At 41.2% G+C, this 27257-nt stretch overlaps 1 protein-coding gene across 1 annotated transcript in view; it reads left to right on the top strand.

Annotated features, from left to right (window-relative positions):
• The window catches only part of LOC139638270 (leucine--tRNA ligase, cytoplasmic), a 31235-nt gene extending 3984 nt beyond the window's left edge, over positions 1 to 27251 (top strand). Inside the window, exons 8-32 of the mRNA XM_071512343.1 lie at positions 133 to 196; positions 842 to 930; positions 1097 to 1322; positions 2325 to 2412; positions 3529 to 3605; positions 4026 to 4079; positions 4249 to 4389; positions 4992 to 5069; positions 5302 to 5387; positions 5868 to 5933; positions 6457 to 6539; positions 7877 to 8015; positions 8608 to 8820; positions 9510 to 9567; positions 10001 to 10064; positions 12257 to 12440; positions 13459 to 13549; positions 14219 to 14359; positions 15649 to 15789; positions 20942 to 21052; positions 21824 to 21934; positions 23415 to 23519; positions 24617 to 24712; positions 25072 to 25204; positions 26385 to 27251. Of these exons, the coding sequence (XP_071368444.1) occupies positions 133 to 196; positions 842 to 930; positions 1097 to 1322; positions 2325 to 2412; positions 3529 to 3605; positions 4026 to 4079; positions 4249 to 4389; positions 4992 to 5069; positions 5302 to 5387; positions 5868 to 5933; positions 6457 to 6539; positions 7877 to 8015; positions 8608 to 8820; positions 9510 to 9567; positions 10001 to 10064; positions 12257 to 12440; positions 13459 to 13549; positions 14219 to 14359; positions 15649 to 15789; positions 20942 to 21052; positions 21824 to 21934; positions 23415 to 23519; positions 24617 to 24712; positions 25072 to 25204; positions 26385 to 26590 (2845 nt within the window). The 3' untranslated portion in view covers positions 26591 to 27251. The remainder of the gene's footprint in view (positions 1 to 132; positions 197 to 841; positions 931 to 1096; positions 1323 to 2324; positions 2413 to 3528; positions 3606 to 4025; positions 4080 to 4248; positions 4390 to 4991; positions 5070 to 5301; positions 5388 to 5867; positions 5934 to 6456; positions 6540 to 7876; positions 8016 to 8607; positions 8821 to 9509; positions 9568 to 10000; positions 10065 to 12256; positions 12441 to 13458; positions 13550 to 14218; positions 14360 to 15648; positions 15790 to 20941; positions 21053 to 21823; positions 21935 to 23414; positions 23520 to 24616; positions 24713 to 25071; positions 25205 to 26384) is intronic.
• Positions 27252 to 27257: the final 6 nt, after the last annotated feature.

Below are 27257 nucleotides of genomic sequence, written 5' to 3'. Positions count from 1 at the left end.
TATACCAATATTTCCTATACCACTATATAAGACATTTAGAACCATGAGGAAAAAAAGCAAGTGGTGATTTTTAATGTAGACATGGGCACATGGCATTTGTAGTACATTGTAACTCTCACCGACTCCCTGCAGGTATACCATCTACTCCCCCAAGGATGGACAGCCTTGCATGGACCATGACAGGCAGACAGGAGAGGTACAGTTGTCTGGCTAACTGTAACTGCACTTTATATAGTTCAAAAATGTGTGGAAATGTTTTTGCAACCACAGCCATTTTTGCTAAATCTCCAATTATAGCAAATGAGGGTTGCAAGATAATAGCTAAAATAATAATCTTGATTATTTTGTTGGATAATTGTGGTTAACTATCATAATCACAATATATATCTCAATGATTTGAGGAACAAATTATTTGATTGCACTTTTTGCATCTTATATCAACAGACTTCATTATTTCAACTACAGCAGACAATCTAAACAAAATGAAATGTTTCAGTATTGCTGACATTCCAATATTATACAATCGTTATTTGTGGAAAATACATTTGGGATATATGATTATACATCAGTAATAATTGTGCAGTCCTACTGCAAATATTGTAAGAGCACTAACTGCTTATTTGAAGCACTCATCAACCATGGGATCATTAGTGATTTTTATTTGACTTACAGTTTTTGCCAATACTTGCATTTACCACAGAACTTGCCACCGATTGCATTTCTTACAGAAGCTAGTACAAAATCAAGAACAATGACAGAAAACCAGCAAAATCCCTGAGAGTCTTATTTTGAATTAATCTCACTAGAGAGGAGAATTAAACACTTTTAACCCCATTTACAGGGAGTTGGACCACAGGAGTACACTCTCATCAAGATGAAGATTGTTGAACCATACCCAGCAAAACTCAAGTCCAAAGTCTTTTATAGCAGGTAACAAATTCTGACTGTTATTTTTTTTCTGCGAGTAACTCATGTTAGGAAGGATAATGCTGTGTGAAAGAAGTATTGCATGTAGTTAAGTTTATTTCTCATGTTAATAAACACTAACTATAGTTTTGAAACAGCATTACAGTATTGGTACTGTCCCTCTCCTCAGTGGCTTGAAAGGCAAGAACATCTACCTGGTGGCAGCCACTCTGAGACCAGAGACCATGTTCGGCCAGACCAACTGCTGGGTGAGACCGGACATGAAGTACATAGCCTTTGAGACGGCCAACGGAGACATCTTCATCAGCACCAAGAGGTCTGCCAGGAACATGTCCTTCCAGGGCTTCACCAAGGAGAATGGAGTGGTGCCGGTGGTTATGGAAATACTGGGACAGGTACTGCATTTATTGTTAACCTTTTGCTTTGACTATGAGTTCAACGTAACAGCACCTGAGTGATGATAAGAGTGGGGGGAGTCCTACACACCTTGCCTGATATTCAGACTGAATGGTCATTTTCAACTTAATTATTCACTCTGAAATTCAGACTTATTTAAAAGAGGCCAAGCACTGAGTCCTCTGGGACTGGTTTATCCCATAGCCAATCTTACGAATTCTGCCAACGGATGCTGATTGGCAGATTTTTATTCAGCGAAACCACCGTCAATGGAAGTGATTCCAGACTTAAGCTTTTCAAAGGCAAACTAGGCTGGACTATTAGCTGTTAAGTTTTAAATTGTGGTGAACCATGATGGTTCTGCTATAAATGATATACAATAAAATAACATTGAATCGTGAAGTCACCTACTCAAAATTATCCTCCACATCGCTTGAGCTGCACTTGGGCTACTGTTTTACGGCGCCAGTATGCGCAAATATATAGATTTTGAATTGCCATAATGACTATTATGGGTGTGAATCTTGTGGGACCAAGAGTCCAACAGTAGTGTTTCCCTATAAAATGTAGCCAGGATATTTTTGAGGTTTATACCTCTAGATGACACTTGAGTCTTTCAATAAGGGAAGTTACCAAAAAGCTCATGATGTCATGTCAAATGATGATGCATTTACGCTTTTGTTTAATTCAGAATAAGGCAAATGCTATTATCAATTTAGGTGCTGATAAAAAAAATTCAAGCAGTGTTACAGGAATAATATATTCAAAATATCTTTTATATTGACTTTGGCGGTGTAAGAGGCAAATTTGTAGAGCACGGATAGTTGGATGGACTAATGACTATGGCACAAATGGCCTGTAAAATCGACTCCTTAATAATGGAGATAAAGTGAACCACCAGGAAAACTGCAGAAATCCTAATTTTACAGTCAGACTTCTGCTTCACTTTTAGTGAAGAAACACTGGTGCAACTAAATTTGTTTTGTTTTCTCTCCCTCTAGGATATTCTAGGCTGCGCCCTGAGTGCCCCTCTGACCTCCTATAAGACCATCTACGCTCTGCCCATGCTCACCATCAAGGAGGACAAAGGTACGAGTCAAGAAATGTCTAGAGCGAAGAGTTACATTTCACAGAACACACTCACAAATCTCTGGAGAGCAGCAGCTGTTTGATTTCTATTGATTTTGTGGGCAGCAAGTTGCCAGGTTGGTTGGAGAAGCATCCTAGTTCTCCGGTGCCAGCATTTCCTACAACTGTCAAAGTGCATTATTCTCTTTCTATTTGTGTCAATCTGCACTGTACTGAAATGTAGCTTGCAGTAGCTGAATACTGCAATAAAATGCAATAGACAGATACTTGGAATATGTCATTGTGTTTTATTTGTGTAAAAAAAAAAAAAAAACGAAAAACTCCTAGATATACATATTGTAGATTCCATTGCTTTAAGTATTACTTCTGCAAAGCATCTGCACTGTGCTTTATCTCTCCTTCCTCCTTCTCTTAAAGCTTCTTGGTAGGGCCTCAGGTAAAATATTGGGATGTCTCAAAATAGCAGGCCAAGGTCGATATAGAATTTCAAAAGTATTGCGCTCTGAAGCCAAAGGATAGAGGTAATGGCTGCTGATGTTTGGCCTGAGGGAAAACAATTTCAAACACACACACACACACACTCACACACACACACAAAATTCATCCAAATGTGCTCAGAATGCCTCTATTTTCTTATGAGTCAGTACTGTGTGTTTTTCTGGTCTGTGTCGCTTCAGGGGTGTAGTTTGTCTGTTTGCATTTATGTGTGTGTCTGTTGGTGAGTTTTCTTGAATCGTCTTGGCTAAATTGAAATGTCAGAATTCAAATATGAATGACTCCGCTGTGTCCTGTGGCTGTCATCCTGTTTTTTAGGATTGTGGAGAGTAACGAGAGAGGGTGACCTAATATCAGGGTGGACTGGGGGCATTTGGGAAAAGTTTTTAGATTGTGTTCGTTTGTTCTTCCCTCCTTCAAGAACAACCGTCAAGGTGCTCTTAGCCCTCAGTGGCTCCTGTGCTGCTGTTCAGTGTCCAATGGGCAGATCCCAGGTGTGCGTGTGTGTAATGTGAAGCAGGGTGTTACTGAAAAAGAGCATGCGTGCTCAGCAAAACCCTGTCCTGGATAAGTAATTAAAGTTTTGTATGTGTTGTCCTCTCTTGGCTTCGTTTTGCTCAGGTACTGGAGTCGTAACCAGTGTGCCTTCTGATGCTCCTGATGACATCGCTGCCCTCAGGGACATCAAAAAGAAACAGGTTTGCTTATACGCCTACAATTATACAAAGTTCTGCAATGCTACCATTGAAGTAGCTTGTGTTCCCACAAATAAGTCCGTGCTGCATAGAAATATGGAAAAAGACCCCATATGAAACTTCAAATTCAGAGTAGAAAAGAACATTTTCAATTGCTTTAACAATTCTCTGAAATTAGTTTTCTGTGTTCATTTTTTTTTTTTTTTTAATTCAGGTACACTAAGAACCTGACTCTTGAGGAAAAAAATTTCAATGTAGATGTCTCTGCTATTGGATTATTTGCTTATGTCCTACTATACTTGTATTATTGGATTACCATTTCTTCCTCAGGCTGTAGCTTGTCCTCTTCCTAATTTTGATGCTCTTTTTGATAGACTGTTGATGTACTGTATTTTGCAATGTTGATGCTCCTGTTTCCAAAAGGCCCTGAGAGAGAAGTATGGAATTGAAGACAAGATGGTGTTACCTTTTGAGCCGGTAAGCTGATATCCTGAAGTCAGTTTGATTTCAGTCATGCTGAATTTAACGCACCTGGTTCCCTGTGTTCATTTTAGTAAAAAGACACACAAAAAGAAAACAAATTCAGTCTGAGTTGTCAAATTCAGGCCTTAATGTGTGTGTATATTTGTGTGTATGTATACACCAGGTCCCCATCATTGAGATCCCGGGCTACGGGAACCTGTCTGCTCCTCTGGTGTGTGATGAGCTGAAGATCCAGAGCCAGAATGACAGAGAGAAGCTGGCGGAGGCCAAGGAGAAGGTCTACCTCAAGGGATTCTATGAGGGGGTGAGTCTCCTTACTAACTGCTGAGTCATGATCACCAGGACTCCCTCTGCCAACCCTCTGTGGTTTGTCCCTTCTGTTTGATCTCCCAAGCACAAAATAAGTGATCTTCAACTTAAAACTACAATTAATAATTTATTTATAGTGTTGTTCGCTGTTGGCTACTTGCTGCCCTTAGACAATTAGGCTCCATCCACCACTCGAAGACTGTTGATAGCAGTGGGTTTGCTGTTGTACTGTTTGGTCCACACAGAGAGGTGGAACTAAGCATAAAAAATTAACAAGACAAAGTAGGCTAGTGTATACACTTCCCTCCTTGCAGATTCCCATCTGAAGTAGCCTATTTATTTTTAGGTTATCTGCGACCCAAACCCTATTTTGTAGTTATACATTTTTGCCTGTCATGATGTTAGCCATGTCAACTTTTTACAAATTTGTCTGTCTCCGCTTTCAACTGTAAAATTGAAAGAATTAGTAACTTAATAATGCTAGCAGGAATAAAGAGAGAGTGGTAGAGTGATTAATGAGTTAGCTGTATCCCATAAGTACCTGGATGGCCAGTGTGTATCATTATTATACTATTAATGGTGTTCCTCTCTCCTCAGATCATGCTGGTTGATGGCTACAAAGGGCAAAAGGTCCAGGATGTGAAGAAGCCCATCCAGAAGATGATGGTGGAGAAGGTACAACCTGCTACTTTGTCAAAATTGTGTAGTAACTCTTCAAAAACGTGTAAATGTGTCTTTGAATTTTGACTTTATCCTTGAGTGTATTTGCCGTTTTCGAAGAGTCTGTGCATGGTTTTCTTTGTACTGGCCTTTTTATAGTCAGCCGTACATGCTGTGTACGATAGGAGTTTACATTTTGATTTATATGGAGGTGTAACGATGTGGCCTGGGCATTACTCTCTCACAGGGCGAGGCCATGATCTACATGGAGCCAGAAAAGCAGGTTATGTCGCGTTCAGCTGACGAGTGCGTGGTGGCCCTCTGTGACCAGTGGTGAGCGCTGCATGAGTTATCATTCAAACCTTTTTTACAATTTGAAGTTAACATCTTAGATCAGTTTTTAAAGGATTTATCTGCTTTTGTTGGAATAGAAATGGAGATAAGTTATTTGACCTGTTTGGAGGGATACGGAGGAAGCGACATAGTTCTGAGACAGAAATTGCATTGATTCTTTTCTATAGAAAAGTGAGCTGTAAAGGAATAGAAGTGAACTTGGTTGTTTTCTTTTGCGAGTCGACTTTTCTTGTTAAATGGGTTCACTTCATCCTGGTCACAAAACCTTTCACAAAGTGATGACAAAGTCAACTGAAACGGAATGGAAATATGTCTTTCCCAGGACAGAATATCTGATGCCAAAGTTTTCAGTAGTGTATACAGTCTATGACAAGCAATTTACTAATAATTTATTCAGCCTGCAATGTTTCCGGCTACCTTTGAATATTTAGACTGCATTGTTACCGGTCTGTCTTCCAGGTATCTGGACTACGGGGATGCAGAGTGGAAGCAGCAGGCCAATGAAGCCCTCAAGTCTTTGGAGACGTAAGACCCTGACATCTGTCAAACTGTATCCCTTGTTTTGTGATATTTTGCATTGTGCATTGTGTGTGTGTGTACTACAGGGTTCCTATGCACGTCTGGAAAAGTATGAAAACTATTTGATTATTTCCACATCAGGCACCACAAGGCTGGAAAGGTCTGACAAAATGTTGTTGCTCAGTCTTGATGCACAACTTATATAATGTTGTAAACACACTGTCATATTATATATTGTGATATTTATGGAGAGTAATCTTATGCTGCAGAATGAACTGGGCTAGTTGATAGTCATATAGCCTTGCCACTATCATATTGAAAACTGACTAAAAAACATAATTTACAGTAGAGAATTTTGAAATGGAATCCTGACTTCACAAAACATTGCCACTACTTTGGCTGCTATTATCTGCTTCAAAATGTAATGAAAGGAAGCAACCCTTTGCTCTACTTTGTAAACGGACTCTGCATGCACTGTGTGTGTATGTGTGTTAGTATCTGACAGTTCTGTCTGTACAATACTATACAGGTTCTGTGAGGAGACCAGGAAAAACTTTGAGGCAACTTTGGCCTGGCTGCAGGAGCATGCCTGCTCTCGCACCTACGGCCTTGGTGAGTGTGTGTGTGTGTGTGTGTGTGTGTGTGAGAATGTCAGGACTGTATGACCTAGGTAACAGAGTGTTGTAGATTTTGGTTAATGAAGGTAGGGAGATGGGAAGATGGGAGATGGGTGTTGATTCATTTGGTTTGGTTCTCTGGTGTGATGAATGTTTTTGAGTTTCCCATTTTGACATTGAATCAAAGTGAAAGAAAGAGATGCTGCTTCAGTGACAAGACGCATGATCCAAATAGCATGCTCTCTAGTCTGAAGTCCTGACATCATTTGTGTTTTGTTTTTAACCTTTCCACTGCACTGCCAAGAAGCAGTGGAGTAGCACAGATTTCCATGATATTGGCTATTGACAGTGCGGGTGACATACACAATCTTGGTTTTGTTGCGGTATCTGTCATTTGGCTCTAACGTCCTGTTCTCTCCCAAGAGGAATGTCGCTTCTTGTGCTGATATTATATTTACCCCCACAGAATATGAATTAGATGTAGAGCTTTTTGGACCGGTGCACGACTGATCTCTGTGGACTATAGATGGAGACAGAGGACTGGTGATAAAGCAGCTAGCAGCAGTCTGTGTATTTCTGTTTATACAGGAATAGATGCACACTAAAGGCCAGCTGGCATACATGTGCTCATTCTAGGCCAGTTATAGACTCCTGCTGTAGAAATCTCCCCACACATTTTCATAATATGAAACGCCAAGTCTCACTAACCAGCATGCCACAGGGACAGTCAAAACCTATTCAGAGATGTTTCCATAAAGCCCAGGTTGCACTCATTCCTTTCACTCCTGTGCCACTCATAGATGCAGTACACATTGATATATTTTTTACTTTTTTCTTCCGAGCAAGGCGCCGTCATTGAAAGTTCAAATGGAATATGTATTTTGTTTTATATGGCTACAGAGAAAAGATTTGTAGCTTGCGTTTTTCTTTTCATTGACAGAAATCTATGAATGTTAGATGGAAACTCAACACCGATAATTATGTAAATAATGGGAGGCGTAGTGGTAGTTAAGTTTGCAAATTGCCTGGTGCATTTGAGACTGCATTAATATTACCTCTTTTTTAACCACTTTTCTGTCGGTCTTTGGTGTAAAAGTTATCAAAAATAAGAATGATTTTGTGAAAGGTGTGCTTAATGAGTAAAATATGAACTGAAGTTGCTAGTGTCAGTCAAGGCAGCAGGATAGCCACTTGTCATATATAGATTCTCAAGGACCAATACGCTCCATTCTCTTCATTCTCTCTCTCTCTCTCTCTCTCTCCCACTCTCCCCCTCCCCTCCCTCCCTCCCTGTGTGCGTGGCTGTGTGTGTGTTCCTCCTGGTTGCTATAGGAACGCGGCTGCCTTGGGACGAGCAGTGGTTGATTGAGTCGCTATCGGACTCAACCATCTACATGGCTTACTACACTGTAGCCCACCTCCTCCAGGGAGGCGTGCTCAATGGGCAGGGACCCTCGCCTCTGGGTATCAGGTACGGACACAATGCACAGACATACATGCATGCACATCAGAATACACAAGGATTGAGCCATAAACAAACACACTCCCTCCATCCCTCCCTCTCCTCTGTCTCCCTCTCTTCCCTCTCTTTCTACCATCCAGCAACCACAGACCTGCTTCACCTCAGGGAGAAAAGTCTCTGATTTAACAACCAAACTTAATCACTATTTCCAGTGACAAGTGGTGCATTTCAGAAACTATTTTTTTAAAAAGTCAATTTGTTGCCTAAAAAGGTATTCAGCGACAATCGCTGCATTTCAGAAACTGTTGAAAAAAAAAAAAAAAAAATCAATGCATAGCTCAATATTCATCTAAATACCCTAAAAATCTACTCCTTAACAATGAGGTAAAATGGCAGCAAAGTAAAGTGAAACACACTGAGCAAACACTGCAGCACACACACACACACACACACACACACACACACACACAAAAGCCACAAGCAATTAATGTAATATCAACTTGTAACATGCAATAATGCATCTCTTTCTTCATCCATCTCACTGTCTCTCTTTCTCTCTAACCTTGACCATTCCTGTCTTTTTTTTCCCTCTCTCCCACAGGCCAGAGCAGATGACCAGGGAAGTGTGGGACTTCATCTTCTTTAAGACGTCTCCTTTCCCAAAGACAAACATCCCTAAGGAGCACCTGCAGAAGCTGAGGAGGGAGTTTGAGTATTGGTACCCGGTGGACGTCCGCGTATCTGGCAAAGACCTGGTGCCAAACCACCTGTCTTACTACCTGTACAACCATGTGGCCATGTGGCCTAAAGACAGGTGAGTCTGCTGCCTTGACTGGCTGATACTGACAGAGTGAACGAATGAGGGGGTGCGGTGTGTGTGTCCCTGTACTTTTCTTTGTGAAAACCTATTTGAACTTTAACCCTTCAGAGTGAGGACATTTTTGCAAAACTAGGTCTTTTTTGCCGGTCCTCACTTCTTCAGTGGGCTATTTTAGGGTTAGGACTTTAGGATTAAGGTTAGGTTAATTAGGATTTGAATGTAATCCGTGGATGGTCCTCATGAAGACAAAATTACCTCTGTGTTTGTGTGTGTGTTTCTTGGGGATGTAGTTGAGGGTAAATTTGCCTAGAGTCAGTTTTTTCACCTTTTTTATTTGCAGAATAAGAGAAAAAGAGTTTACCCACCGTTTTTATGCAAACAAAAATATTTCTGCTGTAAATTCGCAGTATGTTAGTAAGTAGCATCAAATTGATTTAACTTCTGTGAGGATTAAGGAAAAAAGAATAAATTAATGCTTTTCTGAAAGTATGACTGTTGTTTTATATTGGTGATTGTTTGCCTCACAAGGATCACCAACTGCAGGCCATAATTGATATTTTTATTGAAACTACATCACTTGATATGCCTCATGTGTTCACTGATTCTGGAACTGATGATTATGATTAAAGTGGTTATAATGACGATGAAGATGATATTGATGAGAACTGTCTTTTTCTCCACAGTGGGAAATGGCCGCAGGCAGTGCGAGCCAACGGACATCTGCTGCTCAACTCTGAAAAGGTGCCTCATTAGTATTTCTCGTGAAACATCTTTTAATTTGTTATTGGATGTATCTCCTCTGGAGAAAAGGACAAGTCACAGCTGACATGATCACTCCTCTGGCCAGTCTGAACACTGACAGATATTGGAAGTGTAACACCTTGCAGCACAGAGATAATGCTTTAAAAACGTTATTTGCCTGAAATTAACTGATGTTCTCTGTTTTGACCCAATGTGATTTTTAATTAGTGTATTGTTGTGCAATTGACTTGTTCTCTTATTTGGCTTTTTTCTAGTTTTAAACACAGTGGATCTCAGACTGTCTTTGAATTGATATTTTTTTGCCACAATACTTTATAATGAACTTGTGTGTGTGTGTGTGTGGGGGGGGTTGTGTGTGTGTGTGTGTGTGTGCAAGAGAGATCCCGCTAACATCTGTTTTTCTATTCACCAGATGTCCAAATCAACCGGAAACTTCCTCACTCTCAGCCAAGCCATTGACAAGTTCTCAGCAGATGGTACACTCCTTTTTCTCCTTGATCTATCTCCTTCCATTGTTCTTCCTCTCATCCACTTCTACCCTTCTCTTTTTCCTCTCCCTCCCTCCCAAGATTTTCTCTCTAACCCTCTCTCCCATATTCCATTGAAATTGATTGAAAAACAATGCAACACTTGAAGTGTTAACAGTATTTTGTTACATCACCACACGGCCATCTTGGTAGGAAAATAACAGGTGATTGCAATAAATTAACAGCTGATTATAATCAAATGACAGCCACAGCCAATGAGCTGTGTATAATGTAAAGCACCATATTGGTAGGAAATGCATGTGACATAATGGGAATACTATTAATACATTCAGCACAGATAACAATCTGTTCTCATAGTGCATGGGCCATTATGCTCGATTATACTGTAAAATGTTTATGACATCTTATGTCTCCCAATGAAGATAATTAAAATAATTTCTAATAATAATAATAAATTGACCAAGGTGTGGATATAGGGTGTTGTTGTTATGTCAGACCCCTCATGCTGCATTGTAAGTTAAGAATGTCCATGTAATAACTAATAATGTGTGCTTTAATGAAAGTGTTAGCGAAACAGCAGTGGGTATTCCAACGTGATTTGTCCACCGAAAGCAAGTAATTAATGCACAACAGCATTAGGATACAATAACGAAAGAAACGCTCAGATTAGTCATTTATCACCGTGCATTTGAATAATTGGTGAGTCTCTCTGCCGTTCTGGAAAGGCTGCACCTCCTGTTGGTCACTCCACAGGAGAACGAGAGACGGAGAAAAGAAGAAAAGGATAAATGGCAGAAATATTTATAGCAACATTAGAGGAAGACAAGATTTTTCCCCCCCAGAGAAGTTGTTAGACAAAGTGGCAATTGTGTACAAATGAGGCCTGATGTAAGCACAGTGGCAGAATTTAACGCAAAATATTCCATCAGGCCCTACATTAACGCAATGCTGAAATCTGACAGGGGGATTTAAAATGAAGACCTTGTCATTGGGCTTCCCTGTTTGGCATAATTAGTAATGATTAGTCATTCTGGATATGTTTTATTTATTTTTTCTCCATATGTTTATTTGGTTTCCCATATCTAGGCCAGGTGGGGAAGCAGATTAACCTGCTTACCATCTATTCAGTTCAGGATTAATTCACTCATGTCACCTCCTCAGTGGGATTTCTTTGTGTTGTGTTTTTATTTCTCCCTTCTCTATTTTAATCCTCTGAGTAAGCGGCCAAGGTTTCTTCCATTTTTTCCCAATAAGGTTTTCTTGGGAGTTTTCCTCGCATGCACAGAGGGTCTAAGGTTAATGTTGCCGGGTAGACTAGAGGCTATGTAGGATAGGTAGGCTTGCTATATCTTGCTAAAAATCTCTATTGTGTTACTATGACTATGACTGTTACGGTGACTGTTGCTTCTATTTGTGTTGCATCCTTCTTTCTATGACTGATTGCTGATTAGATAGGTCTAGGTTGTCCCATGCTCTGTAAAGTCCTTTGAGACCTGCTGCTGATGAAACACTATATAAATAAATGAACTTGAACTTGAATAATAGATAAATAGACATGTCTGTTGTGTCTCCAGTAGCTGTCCTACTGTGTGAGAGAGTAAATGATTTCATGATCCGACAGCAGATAGATGAGTCATTCTAGGTTGACTTCCTGTCTAACAGCTTGGAGTGACGTTGATGTTCTGGGTACTTGAAGTTTTCTGGGATTGTGGAAATTGCCACAAAGCACACTCACTCCACCTGGTTGTTGTTGGAAAAGAAGGAAAAGTGAAGGGGAGAGAAATGTTGTGTGCATGTGTTTTATACAGTTAAAGGGATTCTTACAGTTGGTCATTTCCACATGAAGCCATGATGAGAATTGAGGCGTTGGAAATGCAAGGTGTCTTGTTCTGAAATGCAGACTAAGCAGTTCTCTGCAACAATCTAGCAGTTGTTGCTAAATTACCATGGAGAACCCAGTCAAAGTTTTGTGTACCAAAGATGGAAGTTCATGTCCAACACATGTTATCCACCGCAATACTCTTGCTTGTGAGAAACGCCGGGTAAAGTCTGAAACCATAGGACATGTAAGCTAGTTCATCTGTTTGTGTTTGTCAGTGTGACCACTGCCATACAGCATATCCCACCGTCTCAATGCGCCCGCTGCTCTCTCTCCCTGCCCTCTCCCTGCCCTCTCCCAGGCATGCGTCTGGCTCTGGCTGATGCAGGCGACACGGTCGAGGACGCCAACTTTGTGGAGACCATGGCGGACGCCGGCATCCTGCGCCTCTACACCTGGGTGGAGTGGGTGAAGGAGATGATCGCCAACCAGAACAACCTGAGGACGGGACCAGCTGACACCTTCAACGACAGGGTCTTTGCCAGGTAGACAGAGGGGTTCATTGAGGGGGTGGTATGTATGGATAGATGGATGCCTAAACAAAATATTAAGGGGTAAAAAGGGTAAAGGCATCACATAAAAAGCAAGTCTATAAACATAGATTTTAAGATCATCAAGGTAGGGGATACAGAACTGAACTCCATCTTGAAAGACATCACCCACCCAGTTAACCTGAGATGATTCAGCTACCGAGCACCTCCAGCACCCCAGCACCAGACCCCCCCCACCCCCCCTACGCCCACCCCAACCTCACCCTAACCTCACCCCATAAGCAACACAAAGTGCCTCTCAGCTAGAACAATCTGATGACAGAACCTTCTGTGACTTGAAACTACAAGGTCTTTAAAGGAAAATCATTTTTACATACCTAAAAGTCTTTGAGTGACAGGTGCGTAGGACAAAAACCAAAAAGCTAGACACTGAGAAAGAAAAATAATCCCACACGCTGTCTACACTTGCATAACACTTTATTGCGACACTTCGGTCCTGGGACCACCTTCAGGCAAATTTAGTATGCAGGGTTATATTTCATTCTCAACAGCAAGGTCTTTGCCACGTACATCGATGCATGGATGAGTGAGAGGAGAATGGAGCGGTGGTTAGATAGATTCATGGATAAACAGATATTTATATTTGATGGAATATGTCTTTACTGGGTAGAAAAAAAAAATCTGACATATTAGTTTACACACCAGGTCATGAAATGGGACTGGGTAAATTTATTAGAGTGGGCCAGTCTGTTCCGCTTTGCATGGCATCCTTTGAGCTCATGAGCTTATGAATGCAAATTAATTTTTGAATTTCAAAATAAGATATCAATTCTGTGATCAATACTCATCGGCCAGACTAGTTGGAACTCAAAGCCATGAGATGAGACCAGGTAACTTTAAGTGGGCCAGTCCTTTAGAGTTTGGATGACTTCCCTCTGAGAATCATGACCTTTTTGCCTATGCCAAATGAAACTGTACTGACTGACTTGAATGGGTTGTGTGTCCTGTCCAGTGAGATAAATGCAGGCATCCTGAAGACAGAGCAGCACTATGACAGGATGATGTACAAGGAGGCTCTGAAGAGCGGCTTCTTCGAGTTCCAGGTAAACAACATGTCCTTTATAGTGATGGCTCTTTATGGTGTTTTTATTTTATAGGTGAGAGGGCAATCAATCCTCCTCAAGCATTTTATTAGATGATATTATAGGATACTGCGAAGACGGATAATAAAGTGGTAGAGAGAGCATAACATGACTCAAGAGTCAAATCCTGAGTTATGTGCTATTTTCATTGGTGTAAACTGACTGTTTCTTGGGTTTAATGAAATCTTGCTCCGTATTTTCTATAGTATAACATATTGTCAAGAAGACAGGCAAAACAGATGACAAGGATTTAGATTGTTCAGAAGATAGTTAAGGAGTCAGGTAATAAGCAATCAATATGACTTCCCAAAGCCTGTTCAGCTCTTTATTCAATAGAGAAAAGATGGCTTACACTCAAAAAGAAGAAACATCATGCACAAACCTTTCAGCTAGTGCTGGAACATTTCTGCATTTACTAAAAAAAAAAAAATGTGCATAATGACATAATGACAACATAAAAGGTTTGGAAAACCTACTTCATTTTGAGTGTGAACCATCTTTTATCTACTGAAGATATTCTACTGGTTTTTGTGCACCAAACAAAGCAAGGGTGAGTACAGTTTATTCCTTCTACAGACTCTGCTCTTTATTCCAACCTCCTCACTGGTGTGTGTGTGTGTGTGTGTGCAGACAGCCAAAGACAAGTACCGGGAGCTGGCCATCGAGGGCATGCACAGAGACCTGGTTTTCCAGTTCATCGAGAGACAGACTCTGCTGCTGGCCCCCATCTGCCCACACCTCTGTGAATACACCTGGGGTCTGCTGGGCAAGGTAAGAAACATACGGGCTTGGGCTCGTCCCGGGGGTCCAGTGACCTCAGGTGCTGCTGGGTACTGACTGTGGGTTCAAATTCAATATCTGACTCGCGTTGCATGTAAGGCCGGGCAATATTGACAAAATCAAATATCACAATATTTTAGACGGAATACCTCGATATCAATAATGTGATGACATTTTGGGGATGAGTGTTTGTGCTTTTGTAAGATATTTACACACAAGAAAATTAGTAATCAGTAATCTCTAATCAGTAATAAGTAATGTGGACATGATGAGTCGGTAAAGGCAATCATTGTTCATTTGTTCTCACAGGCTAATAAGTTCAGAAAATTGTATCACTTTACTGTAACACAGCATTTAAGACCAGGAAGAAGTAGAATTTAAGTTATTTCACAGGGTTATATTATGATAACCAAAATCCCAGGCATCATCTAGTCTCATATCACAATATTGATTTTATACGATATATCATCCAGCCATCTTTCCTGATTATCTTGACTCTATACAATCAAATAAAACAGGAATACAATAAAAAAAAAAAGAAACATTTAGGCTGCCTGTGCTACTATTTACATTTGTGAATACACCTGGGTTGTGCTTGGCAAGGTGAGAAACATATAGCGTTCATGTAAGCCCACAGGAGCTGTGGTTCAATGCTGTTAAACCTGTGTGAAATGCCTACCAACACTTCTGTTCCCTCTGTTGTGCAAGCCTTGGTTTACAAGCCCACCAGGAGCCTGTCTTCACAGCGCTGCCTTCTTTTTCTCATTATCATGAAAGGAAAGGATGCGACGTTGCACGCTCCCAACAGCACCGAGAGCACAGAGCGTGTTTTTAACACTAGAATTTATAAAATCCAGAGGAGTGCTGTGCTTCAAATGGGTTTTCAATCGTCGCTTAGCAACAACAAAAGCCACAGCCAATGTTTTCGCCAATCATTTGCTTAGCACTGCTGGCTAAAGAGCTAAGAGTGGACACAGGGGCGTATACATCAATGTGAGATTCCTACACAAATATATACCCTGTTGATAAGAGAGGTGTGTGTGGGTGTGTGTGTGTGTGTGTGTGTGTGTGTGTGTGTGTGTACTACTACCTAGTTTTGTTATGAAGGTGGTGTGACCTGTACCTGTCCAGTTTAGAATCCACATTAGAATAAGATTCTAATGCGCTCTTGTTCTTAACACCAGTGCAAACTTTCGTAGTTCTCCTGGAAAATTCATTAACAACTGTCAACTTTCCCATTCTTTCATCCCTCCATCCCTCCCTCCCTCCCTCCCTGATAGGCCAGTTCTCTGATGAAGGCGTCTTGGCCCGTGGCGGGTCCAGTTGACGAGGTTCTGATCCGTTCCTCTCAGTACCTGATGGAGACCGCACACGACCTCCGACTACGACTCAAGGCCTACATGCAGCCCCCCAAGAGCAAGGTAAGATGTGTGTGTGTATGTTGTTTCACTATGTGTCACTGCAACTTCACCTCGTTGGAATGTTTTTTTTAAGTAATTGCAAAAATGAATATTGAGTTCTGAATTGATTTTTTTTTTTTTTTAAATCGTTTTTTGAAATGCAACGCTTGTCCTAGAAACGTTGATGAAGTGTAGTTATTAAATCGGAGCCAGCGTCGTGTCAGAGTGTTTTCTCCCTCAGGTGTTGTGTATCAGTTTCATGGCTGTTTGATGGGGAAACACAGTGAGGCAGAAAATAATAAAAGTTGATGCATTAGGAAGCCTGAAAATATCAGGCAGCAGTAGCTCGGAGACATTTTAGTCTAGCCTAAAATGTCTCCGGTTTGAATCCCTGGACCAGCTGGGAAGTTGTGGGTGGGGAAAGTGAATGAGTAACGCTCTCTCCTCCCTCAACAACTGCTGTTTAAGTGCCCTTGAGCAAGGCATTTAACCCCCATCTGCTCCAGAAAGCTGTTCAGTTGGTCAACAGTAGAAGACTGGTTGTACTGGGCAGATCACAGTTCTGAATGTGTGGAGTGGTAGGAATGTGAAGCGGGGCATTGATGGAAAAGGGCGAGTGTGCTTAGGCAACTTTTTCTACATAAATAAAGGTAATAAAATCAGCAGAATATCAGTATTGGCCAATATCGGCTTTAAAAAGCCATCTGTATGAGTCAGATATTAGTTTTAGTGCCGATATTTTGCTGATTGTGTAATTGCCATTTTTGTGACCTTTTTTTTCTTGGAGTGTGTCACTAATATAACTGTTAAATTAGCAACATAATAAAACTAACATGGTCTTTTATTTAAACTATTAATTATCTTAAGATAGGCATGTCTGAAAAGCTTAGCTAACCTATTTTGCACCTGCATTTGTACTAAAATTCTTACAAAAATGTGTATCAGTACTGGCCGATATGGGTGGAAAAATATTGGTATCGGTCTCAAAGAAACATATCAGTGCTTTCAGCTACACCCACTGGGGTCCTTATGCTGATATGCAGCAGTGACATTTAGGATCTGGTCACATGCTGCAGCGGGATGAATTATTAGATTAACAGATTAACGAGTGGAGTTAAATCTGTGTGTGCTGGGGGGGAAGGGCTGTGCAATGAAGAGTCATATTTTTTTAACCTCATCTTTGAAAACAGTTCCAGTAGCAGAGATTAATCCCTTTCATTGACCTACTTACACATGCTGATCTACGCATAATTTTCACCTCTGGACAGTTGGGGTTGCTACAGCCTCGTTCACCGAGCAATAGTGACGCATGATTGGTATCTTTTCTTCCCTATTAGAGAGGATGATAGTGAGGAAGTGGGATCAGAAAAGACGGAGAACACTCGCTCTCTCATCTTCTGTCTTTTCTGTCACATGCCGCAGTGTGCTGTCTAATAAAGCAGAAATAACAGCTTGAGTTTCTGCACCGTCCCACAGCGCAATACAGACCCAATTAATCAGCAGTTTGTTTGAATATGATGTCGGCTCTCTGGCTCTGTAGTTGATCAGCTGCCTCCATTTCCTCTGTGGTGAATATACTTTAGGCTACTCGGCTTGCTAGTTAACATTAGCAACTGAACCGAGAGCAAATCTAGCTTATAGCATATTCCATACATACACTATATAATATAAAGTACATGCACTGCTGTGAAATGCCAGAATATGTACTGTCTTACAACCATAGAAAGACTTAGCTCCATTCATGGCCATACATCACTGTATCACAGCAGTCCATGCAAACTAATCAGCAAATTCTAGGTGTTGTGTGATTTCATTTACATATGAGAAGATGATTGTGCCAGTTGTGTGAAAACTCAACTCATAAATAACCAAACTGAAGATTGATAGCTGCAGTCATAGTTAGTTAAATTTTCACAATAACACAAATTTTATTTTCTGTTATTAAGTAGATACTCCTCAATAAAGAACAGAGAGGATGAAAAGATGTAGAAAATGATTTTGTTAACCGTGGTGAAGCGAGTAGCTATAGTGGAGTAAAGTGTCTCACGCTCACTGACTGACATGAATTTGCCTCTTGGAAGACCACTGCACATAAAAAATAATAATAAAAAAAGAAAGAGAAGTCTACCTTGGAGTCCGGCCCTCAGCATTTTTTATGGTCTGTTTTTCCAGAGAAAGGCTTTTCTGAGGACACACACTCTTTAACGTGAATCAAGCAGACACACAAAACAAGCAGAAATCGTCTAGCAGTTGTTGAAGTTATCAATGTTCCCTCCCTCCGTCGACCCCAAGGCCTTCTGGATCCTCTTGGATACACTTGAAGACTTTCGGGCGGTGTTGTGTTCACAGCGGGAAAGTTAGGGTTATTGTTCATTAACAGTTCGGCACTTCAATAAGTGGCTACAGGCAGACGGGGAGAAAAGTAAAACAAGTATTGACAAGATTTGAGGCGGCAGATATCTCAGGTCTCCAGACTGCTGTTATCGATCCGCTGCAGATGTTTTGCTGCCATGGAGGTAAAGCTGGAGTGATGATGGGGGAGAAGAGGACAGGGAAGAGGAGAAACAGGAGCGGGGGTAGTCGGGGAGAAAGAGCTATATTTGTAAGTGATGTGTCGAGACATCTTATTATAAGAATCAACAAGGTTTTAATATGTTAATAATAAATATGGTACTGTATGTAATAATATAAAGAATGTGTTATTAATCACACTGCCTAGTTTAAAAAAGGTTAAATGAAATAGCATTCCATACATTTTTCAGTATAGGTGGCATGACCATAAGATTGACAGACATGGGCACAGAAAGGGGGAGGGGAGGTGTAAGCATAATTTTGCAGTATCCACCAAAAGATTTTATGAATGAGCACAAACCATCCATCCACAAAAAGTCAACTTTTCAGAAATTTCTACAAAAAAAAAAAAAATCAGATTGATTATTTATTGTGGAAATAGTTTCAAGTAGGGATGGGACGATATGCTTGTCTCGCGATACGGTCCGATACGCGATATGGGGGTTCACGATTCAATACAACCATAATACAAGGTAAAAAATACAAGTTCAATAATAACAAAGTCTGCAGAATTATTATTTATTTCTGAGCCACAAATCTTTCTAGTGATGGAATTGGGAACTTGAGAAATTGTGATGGGCAAGCCATCTAATTTGTGATTACTACAGCAGAATAAAATGGAGCCAATATCATGATTAATTTTTCTGCACCACAATAAGCATTGTCACATTTTTGTACTGCGATATATTGAATTTCGATATATCGTCCCGTCCCTAGTGTCAAGGCTTTTCAGTGGTTTTCATGCACCCTTTGGTCTTGAAACTTGCTCTACTGAAAAAAGACAATGTAAACCTCCAGTTCAACAATATCAATATATCACCAAAATTAGAGGTTTTTCTGCAACAGCATTGATAGGGTGTAGATACATATACATCATGGGTCTGTTAAGCTACTGTGAAGGCAAAATGGTTTTGTTTTTACAGAATGTGCCTATTTGGCAGCTTCATCTTTTATGTTCATAAAATAGCTGCAGCTTGCTGTCACATTTGTGTACACACACACACACACACACACACACACACACACACAGTAGGAGAGAGGAGATCTTTAATTTATGGTGGTATTCTGTTGTCACATCACCACTCATTTGTGGAAATGCACACACACACACACACACACACACACACACACACACACACACACACACACACACACACACACACACACACACACACACACACACACACAGAGGCATGCACACAGTACGTGACTGGAGTAGACTTGACAGCTGTCATGTAAAATGAGTTCATGGATGCCCAGCTTCATAGTAAAGGGTGACACACACACACACACACACACACACACACACACACACACACATATACATATATATACACACACACACAGGCATCTTGAATAATCCAAACATACTTTAGAGCTCCGTCTTATGTGAACAAGTTGGGATGACAGCCTGGTCTATCTTTAGGAAAAGGTCTCTCTGGCATGTCAGTCTCAAACGTAGTCCTTTATTGCTATAATAATGATAAATTATGACAAAAGTCCTGAAAGTAATGCTCCTTGCTCCGGTTTATGTCCTCTACAAACAAAAGAAAATACCCTACCAGCTTGTTTTTCCCCCACACAGCCCCAGTTCTCTGGCTGTTTCTTTATTCAGAGGGCTACTTTCATGTAATAGCGGGGCTGAGGGACTTTTCTTAAGCAGTGTGATGATGGAAGTCCAAATGAATCGGCACTCGCAGCTTTGATATGAGAAAAATTGCTTCCCCAGAGTCGCCTTGTTGGGTTTTTAAAAGTATAAAGGGATTGTCTAGACTGTAGCTAGGTGTCAATTCAAAAGGCATTTCACTTGGAAATGAAGTCAGTCAAGTCAAAGACCACACCATAATGTTTGATAATGAATTATTTTATATGCTTTCCATATATTTTTTTTTTATCTAGGGACCGGTTTTGCTGAGCATGCATGCTTTTTCAACAGCTCCCTGCTTCCCATTCATATATTTACATACATTCATACCCGGGAGCTGTCCAGTACAATCACAGTTTTCGAAAACAGGCTGCTGAGCACATTCAGGGGAACACTTTGGAGGTGAAGTGCCTTGCTGGCGAGCACATTGATGGTCTAAGTTGAATACTACAGTAGTGCTGTATTCACAAAGGCCGTGAACACAATTCAGCCATGTATCTTAGGTAAAATAAGGTAAAGGTGTAAGGATGCTGTTTTGGTCAATGGGTAGAGCATGGCCCCAACACTGCCAGTGCTATGGGTTTCCCACTGGGGCCCCCCATACTAGAAATGTATGCACTGCTTTTATCCAAGTGCCTCCAAGTACAAATACTTGTAAAACCTTGTAGCTCCGATTCTGGTGAGTTTTCACTTCAATTGAAGGATTACATCTATCCTCTATGGGTTGAGAAAATTCTCCCACCTCTTGGGTTTATGAAACCCTTTCAAAACCCCATTGGATAATGTCAACAATGCATTGTCATCGAGGTAAAAGCAAGGCTGTTTTTCTGAGTCCCTGAAGAGTTTTTCACCGACAGCAATACTCTTTTGTGCCTAAATGCACTGATTAAGAAGGCTAATCTGAAGTACACCTCCGCCTCTTTCTCTCTGTGTCTCTATGCTTTCTCCCTCCAACAGAAAGGCGACTCCAAGCCCCTGGCGAAGCCCTCCCACTGTACCGTCTACGTAGCCAAGAGCTACCCTCCATGGCAGCACAGCGCCTTGTCCCTGCTCGGCAAGCACTACAAGGTGAGAAACATGCACACTCAGTGTTTCCTCTGTAATTTTATGCAGCTGTGGTGCTTGGTTGGCGGGATAATTCATTCATAGCTTTGCTCCATATCTGTCGCTGTTTGGGTCTAAGGTAAAGTTCCAAATTGAGGTTGTAGTGCTAAAAATGTTGTTTAATCATAATAAAATAGTTGCTTACACTTATTTTAGTTTCAGATGATAGAATGCATTTCAAATTCACATTTTCTCTAGCAGTGGTGCACCACTGCTGTAGTAGAACACAGAGGAAACACCAACAGTGCAAGTACACACACACATACATAATGGGGATCCATTATATAGCATAATGGTGTACTGAAATAATTACTAATTTCTGTCCATCCATTCAGCTTGTATCTGAAATGATCAGGAATATTTGTTTACAGCAGTAGGGATGGGACGAAATTCAGTATATCGTCACAAAAGAGAGCTCTCCATCAAAATGATATTATTTGCACTTTATAGTGACATTTTTTAATTGTTTACGTTCTAGCAAGTCAATGCCATTGCTAGAAACATTTGTGGCTCAACATGTCTGACTTTGTTGTCATTATTACATCGTATCGTGGTTGTATCGAATCACAAACCCCATATTGTGTGTGGAATCATATCGTGAGATTAGCATATTGTCCCGTCCCTATACAGGAGTTTTATTTCAAATCCCATGGTTTTCCAATATGTGCATGTCTCTCTGTTCCTGTCTTGCTCCATGTCTGCCAGTCCTCATCTGTTTTCGTTGTGTCTGTCCAGAGCAACAACGGGGTTCTTCCTGACAACAAGATGATAGCGAGCGAGCTGGGAGCCCTGCCTGAGCTGAAGAAATACATGAAGAGAGTCATGCCCTTTGTAGCCATGATCAAGGTAAGGCTGGAGGAGGCAGGGGTGACTGTGTAGTTGTTGTGTCTGTCTGTCTGTCTATCTGTGTGAAAGCATAATATGGACAGAGCCTATCCTCCCTTCTCAACACATGGTTGCTCATTACAACTTCTGTGGACAATGGCTCCATTTATGTTCCTCATTTCAGTGAAATGTTTGAGATTTGATTATAAAGATTGGATTTTATGACACATTTTATGATGGCAATGTACACACATTTTGGCCTGAAAGTGCCTACTATGCACCTCCCCCCTCCCCAGCTGGCTGTATTTCAATAAATCTGTGCCCGCTTTACTTATTCCCACTCTTCAAATTGTTCATATGCACATTTTGGCTGGTTTGCATCCAGACTGTGTAGAGTCATCATCACATTGCGAGCCCAATCACTTCCAAATCTAGTTTTCTCGATCCAATAGGAGCATGAGCAATATCAAGTTTTTGTGTGTTCAGACTAGGCCTGTTTTTTTCTGATTTTTTTTCTGATATAGATATATATCATGATATGGATCACATTATGCACGTTAAATAATCAAATTAATGTTCATCCCATTGAACCGTATGGTAATGTAAGGTGTAATGTCAAACAAAACTGAAATTTTCCAATAAAATTCCTCACATACCTTCAGGAGTTTTTAACTAAAAATTGCTTGTAGTCATCAATTTAGGCAGCAGAATTGTGTGTATCATGATATCCCAAAATCACCATATCATGACGATATGATTCTGATAATATTATCGCCCAGCCCTAGTCCAAGCCTGTCACTGAATTTGTTCTGGTGTGATGGGATGATAAATATGACATTGAAACAAAAGTGTCACCATAGTCATTGTGTCTTTTACCCCAGTAGGTTACACAGTTATGGTCCAGTTGCTAATAAATAATCGGAAGTACAACACTTAAAATTTGAGTCACTCTATCTCCCAGTACCTCAGGGCCTTGTTCAGGTGTTGTTGTTTCACTGCAATGATCAAACAGAATGAAACTAATAAATAGTCATGAATAATGATGAGCTGTGTGTTAGCCCATGGTTTGTCTCTCAAGCTGGTCTTTCAGCTTTCAAGTTTTGTTTTCCCTCCCAGCTCTTCTTGTTTGAAGGTTTGCTTTGGCATGGACCGTGGCATCTTGTGTTCACAAAACTAGTTTTTAGTTATTATTTCTTTTATTTTATTTTTTTAATAATTGTTGAGTCTCTCCTGATTAAAGCATAACAGTGTAACATTGAATTTGCAGTTGCCGTTGGCCCATAAACTAAAAAACAGATTCCCTCTGTGGGTGGTTGAAGTATTCTCATTCTTTCTGTTCTTCTAACTGCAGGCTTTGTGTAAAATGAAACCATAAATATTGATGATCTCAACTTGGTTCCTGTTTTGTGTTCTTCAGGAAAGATTAGGTTATTTTTTCATTCACTCTCTCACTCATTCACTCTTTTTCACTCACTCATGCTTACTGCTCTGCGTTCCACAGGAGAGCCTGGAGAAGAACGGGCCCAGGGTTTTGGATCTGGAGCTGGAGTTTGACGAGCGGACGGTTCTGATGGAGAACCTGGTCTACCTCACCAACTCTCTGGAGGTATGTTACGTTATATGATCCCACTGCACTCTGAGCCAAAAAGTGTCTGTCCCAACCCAAACCAAGCCTGAGGAGTCTACATTTTTGTAAGCCCGACCTGACAAAAGGCCAAAATTTATAATAATAATAATAATAATAATAATAATAATAATAGATTCCTAACAACAGTATTTTCTACCATGTTTAGCTTTGTGTATTTGCACAGTGATAAAACACAGAAGCAAAGTGATTTAAAAACAGTGATAAAATACAATGATCAACAATAAAAAAAAAATAGATGGAAGAGTAAAATTTACCAATTTGTTCAACCCCAAGGAGCTTAGGAAAAACTCACCTCTAGCAGTATTTTATAACCCAAGCTCCACTCAAATCTGAGCAGTTAAGTGACAAGTTCACCTAATTGGGTTCCATTTATTTTTTTGCATAAAAGTCAAGCTGTGGCATACTAGAGTTTGTCGGTTTACTCCAAAGGTCTCCTTGGGTTTTAAAGCCGTCTGGTTTCCACTGCCTTCTGTAAAAATCAGAACGAGATATTTGATTGTCAGTTGGCTCAACCCTGAACTCAGTTGTCAGTCAGTGAAGCCTTTAATACTAGTTGTGTGTACAAACCTCAGTGCACAGCAGTACAGTTTTCTGAATCCAATTCCCACATTTCCTCTATAGTATAGATCATAGTTCATGGGCCAGTAAATTTAAGATGGCAGCGGCACAAAATACAGAATGACACACAGAAACACTAGCAGACTAAAAATGGGTGATGTAGTTTGCAAACCATGAACAAAACTAAACCAATGTAAAAATCTCCTATTCCCTCTCTTTTGCAGTATGGTGTGCCACTCCTTGAATAAAAGTAAACCATATTTTGACTAGACTGAAATCCTGCCACTCTATTCCCTCTCACACTTAAATGACATCCCAGGTTGGGGATGTGGGATAGATTAGCGTAAAGCCAGCTGTCAGGTCTCTGATCGCTCCAGGTGTCTAGTAAACGCCATCACCGTTTGCCAGTGTGAATACCAAACACACCTGTATACACGCTCCCTGTTGGACAGGACTGAACGGCTTGCTCCCTGTCTCTCTCGTATCCCCCTCCACAGCTGGACCAGATAGACATCTTGTTTGCGTCTGAGGCGGATGACAAAGTGAAGGAGGACTGTTGCCCAGGGAAACCTTTCAGCGTTTTCAGATCAGAGGTAGATGCTGTTCTATCAGCTGTTGCTTGTTCACAAAGGAGGCTATACGTGTGTGTGTGTGTGTATGTGTGTCTGTCTGTGTGCGCATGCATGTGTGGGCGGACAGGTGTAAGCTCCTGCCGTTTTTTAATAGCTACTTTGTCTGCCACCCAGTTATCAGTTTTCAAGAGTTAAATTTGTAAGCTCTTTGTGTAATTGCGGTATGTGCATGCATGCTTGTGTCTCTGTGGGTGTTTGAGTGTGTGCTCTCTCTGCAGCTGTGTGTGTCCCTGATTAACCAAATGGGCTATTATCCACCGAAATTGTCATTTTTATCGTGTGTGTGTGTGTGTGTGTGTGCTGTGCCTCTCTCTCCCCAGCCTGGTGTGTGTGTGTCCTTTGTCAACCCCCAGCCGTCCAACGGTCTGTTTTCCACAAAGATTGACATCCGACAGGGGGACAGCAGAGACGCCATCGTCCGCAGGCTGGCCAAGGTCAACAGACTCATCAAAGGTCAGTAGGCAACATACATTCATAAACTATAGGTTGAACATAAAATGGGCCTGTTTCTGGTAGATCCCCACTCTCCATATACCAAGAGTGATGTGTTCCAATGAGGGGGAAAAATTTGCTCAACTGGGGGTGAAACTTTTAAGAACTGTTGGCTCAAAGTATATACAGTATGGGTATGCTCACATTATTCTGCTTTTTTGTAGAAAAAGAGCTACCTCAGGCAGATCATTTGGCTAAAACACATATCATGTAATTGTGATGTCCTGTGGTCGAATCCGGCCTGGGACCTTTATCACATGTCACCCCTCCCATCTCTCTCCCATCTTTCCTGTCCGTCTTAACTGTAAATTGTCCAGTAAAGCAGAAATGCCATGAAAATAATATTAGAAAAAAAGGTAAAAGCACTGGGGGGAAAAAAGCAGCTCTTTTTTGACTCTTTATGACCAGAGTAACAATGATTACAAAGTCTTTTTTTATCGCTACTACTTTCATTCTGGTTGTTGTTGTTGTAAACTGTCAGCTGCCTGCGTACCGTGAAACACAGCCTCTTCTTTTTTTTAAAGATTTTATTTTTGGCATTTTATGCTTTATTTGAGAGATATAGTGAGAGAGAGACAGGAAGGTATGGGAGGGAGAGCGAGGGGAGGACATGCAGCAAAGGACCACGGGTCGGATTCGAACCCGGGTCGCTATGGGAAGGCCTGAGCCAAATGGTACGGGCCCCACACACACAGCCTCTTCTTCACTGTGATCGCCATCATAAGCGCTCCTCTAAAAAGTTGAAGTGTTCTCAACTTGAGAAAGCGTTGTGCTCTGCCTAAAAAGACGCCAGGTGCAGCGCCTCTCCAGAGTGGTTGCTTTGCAGCCGCCTCAGAAAGGCGCTGGCAATTTGCAAAAAGTACAGCATGTGAACCAATTTGCTCACCAGCCTGCCCTCCTCTTCACTCTCTCCCTCCATCCCTGATTCTCTCCCACCTTCCTGCCCCTCCTGCCCCCCTCCCTACTTCCTTTTGTCACTCTCTCTCCCTCTTTACACTCATCATCTCCATTGCCACCCTCCTCTCCCCTCCCTCTGTCTCTTTTTTCCCTCCCACCATTCCTTCTTCCCTCTTCTTACCTTTTCTCTTCCACCTCCAACTCCTCTCTCTCTCTCCCTCCCTCCCTCCCTTGTTCCTCCCAGACCTGTCCAGAGTGAAGTTGATGCGGTATGAGGACCCTGTGCTGGGGCCTCGCCGGGTGCCCGTCCTGGGACGCGAGGAGCAGGACAAACTGCCCATCTCCAACAAGTCTGTGTTCAACATTCATCTGGAGGAGAAGAGGGTCACCCTGGCCGACAATGGCCTCACTGTGGATATAGGGGACACTCTGGTTTATCTGGTTCATTAGAGTAACATACATGCAAGCACACGCACACACACACACACACGTACACACACATACACACACATAGAGGTGGGGGCATGTTCAGCAGTGTTGGGAAAGGGTCAAACACATCATGAAATGTTACAGTAACATGGGTCATTTTGACTCAGTGCCATACAGCAAGGACCTAAAAACAATTCTTGCCTTCATAACTTCAAAACAAATCCATGCTGATAGGGAAGTGTGTACATATGTGTTTTGTATGTTTCTATACTCACACAGTCTGCAACTCTACATGGTGTTGGACCAGACAGATATATAAGGCTTCATAAGACACATTTCTCTATATTTCACACCTTTTCACTGCTGAATGTGGCCCCAGGGAATATCTGGAACAAATGGGACCTGAAAAGGTTAGGCTTCCATCTTCCTTTTTTGAAAGCCACTTGCAGCTCTGCATTCAGGTCTGGCAACAAATTGAATTTGGTATGCACAAAACGGGGGAAGGTTCAGGATCTTTAGAAGCCTATCCTATCCGATTTTGAGAATAATGGGTCCGTAGTATATCTTTTTGACTTAAACTAGGATTGCTAACAAATCCTAGCAGGGGGCTTGTGTCAATTTCACAAAAACTCTGGCGTGAAAACTTTCTAAATATCCAAATAGGGATCATCATATAATTGGTGATCAG

Source organism: Centroberyx affinis, unplaced genomic scaffold (assembly GCF_046629955.1).
Source record: "Centroberyx affinis isolate AG114_WGS23_722 - 3 ecotype Tasmania unplaced genomic scaffold, CSIRO-AGI_Caff_v1 ptg006246l_1, whole genome shotgun sequence".
Taxonomy (NCBI): Eukaryota; Metazoa; Chordata; class Actinopteri; order Beryciformes; family Berycidae; genus Centroberyx; species Centroberyx affinis.
Note: the sequence above shows the minus strand (reverse complement) of the source record. Positions and strands in the feature narration are given on the sequence as shown.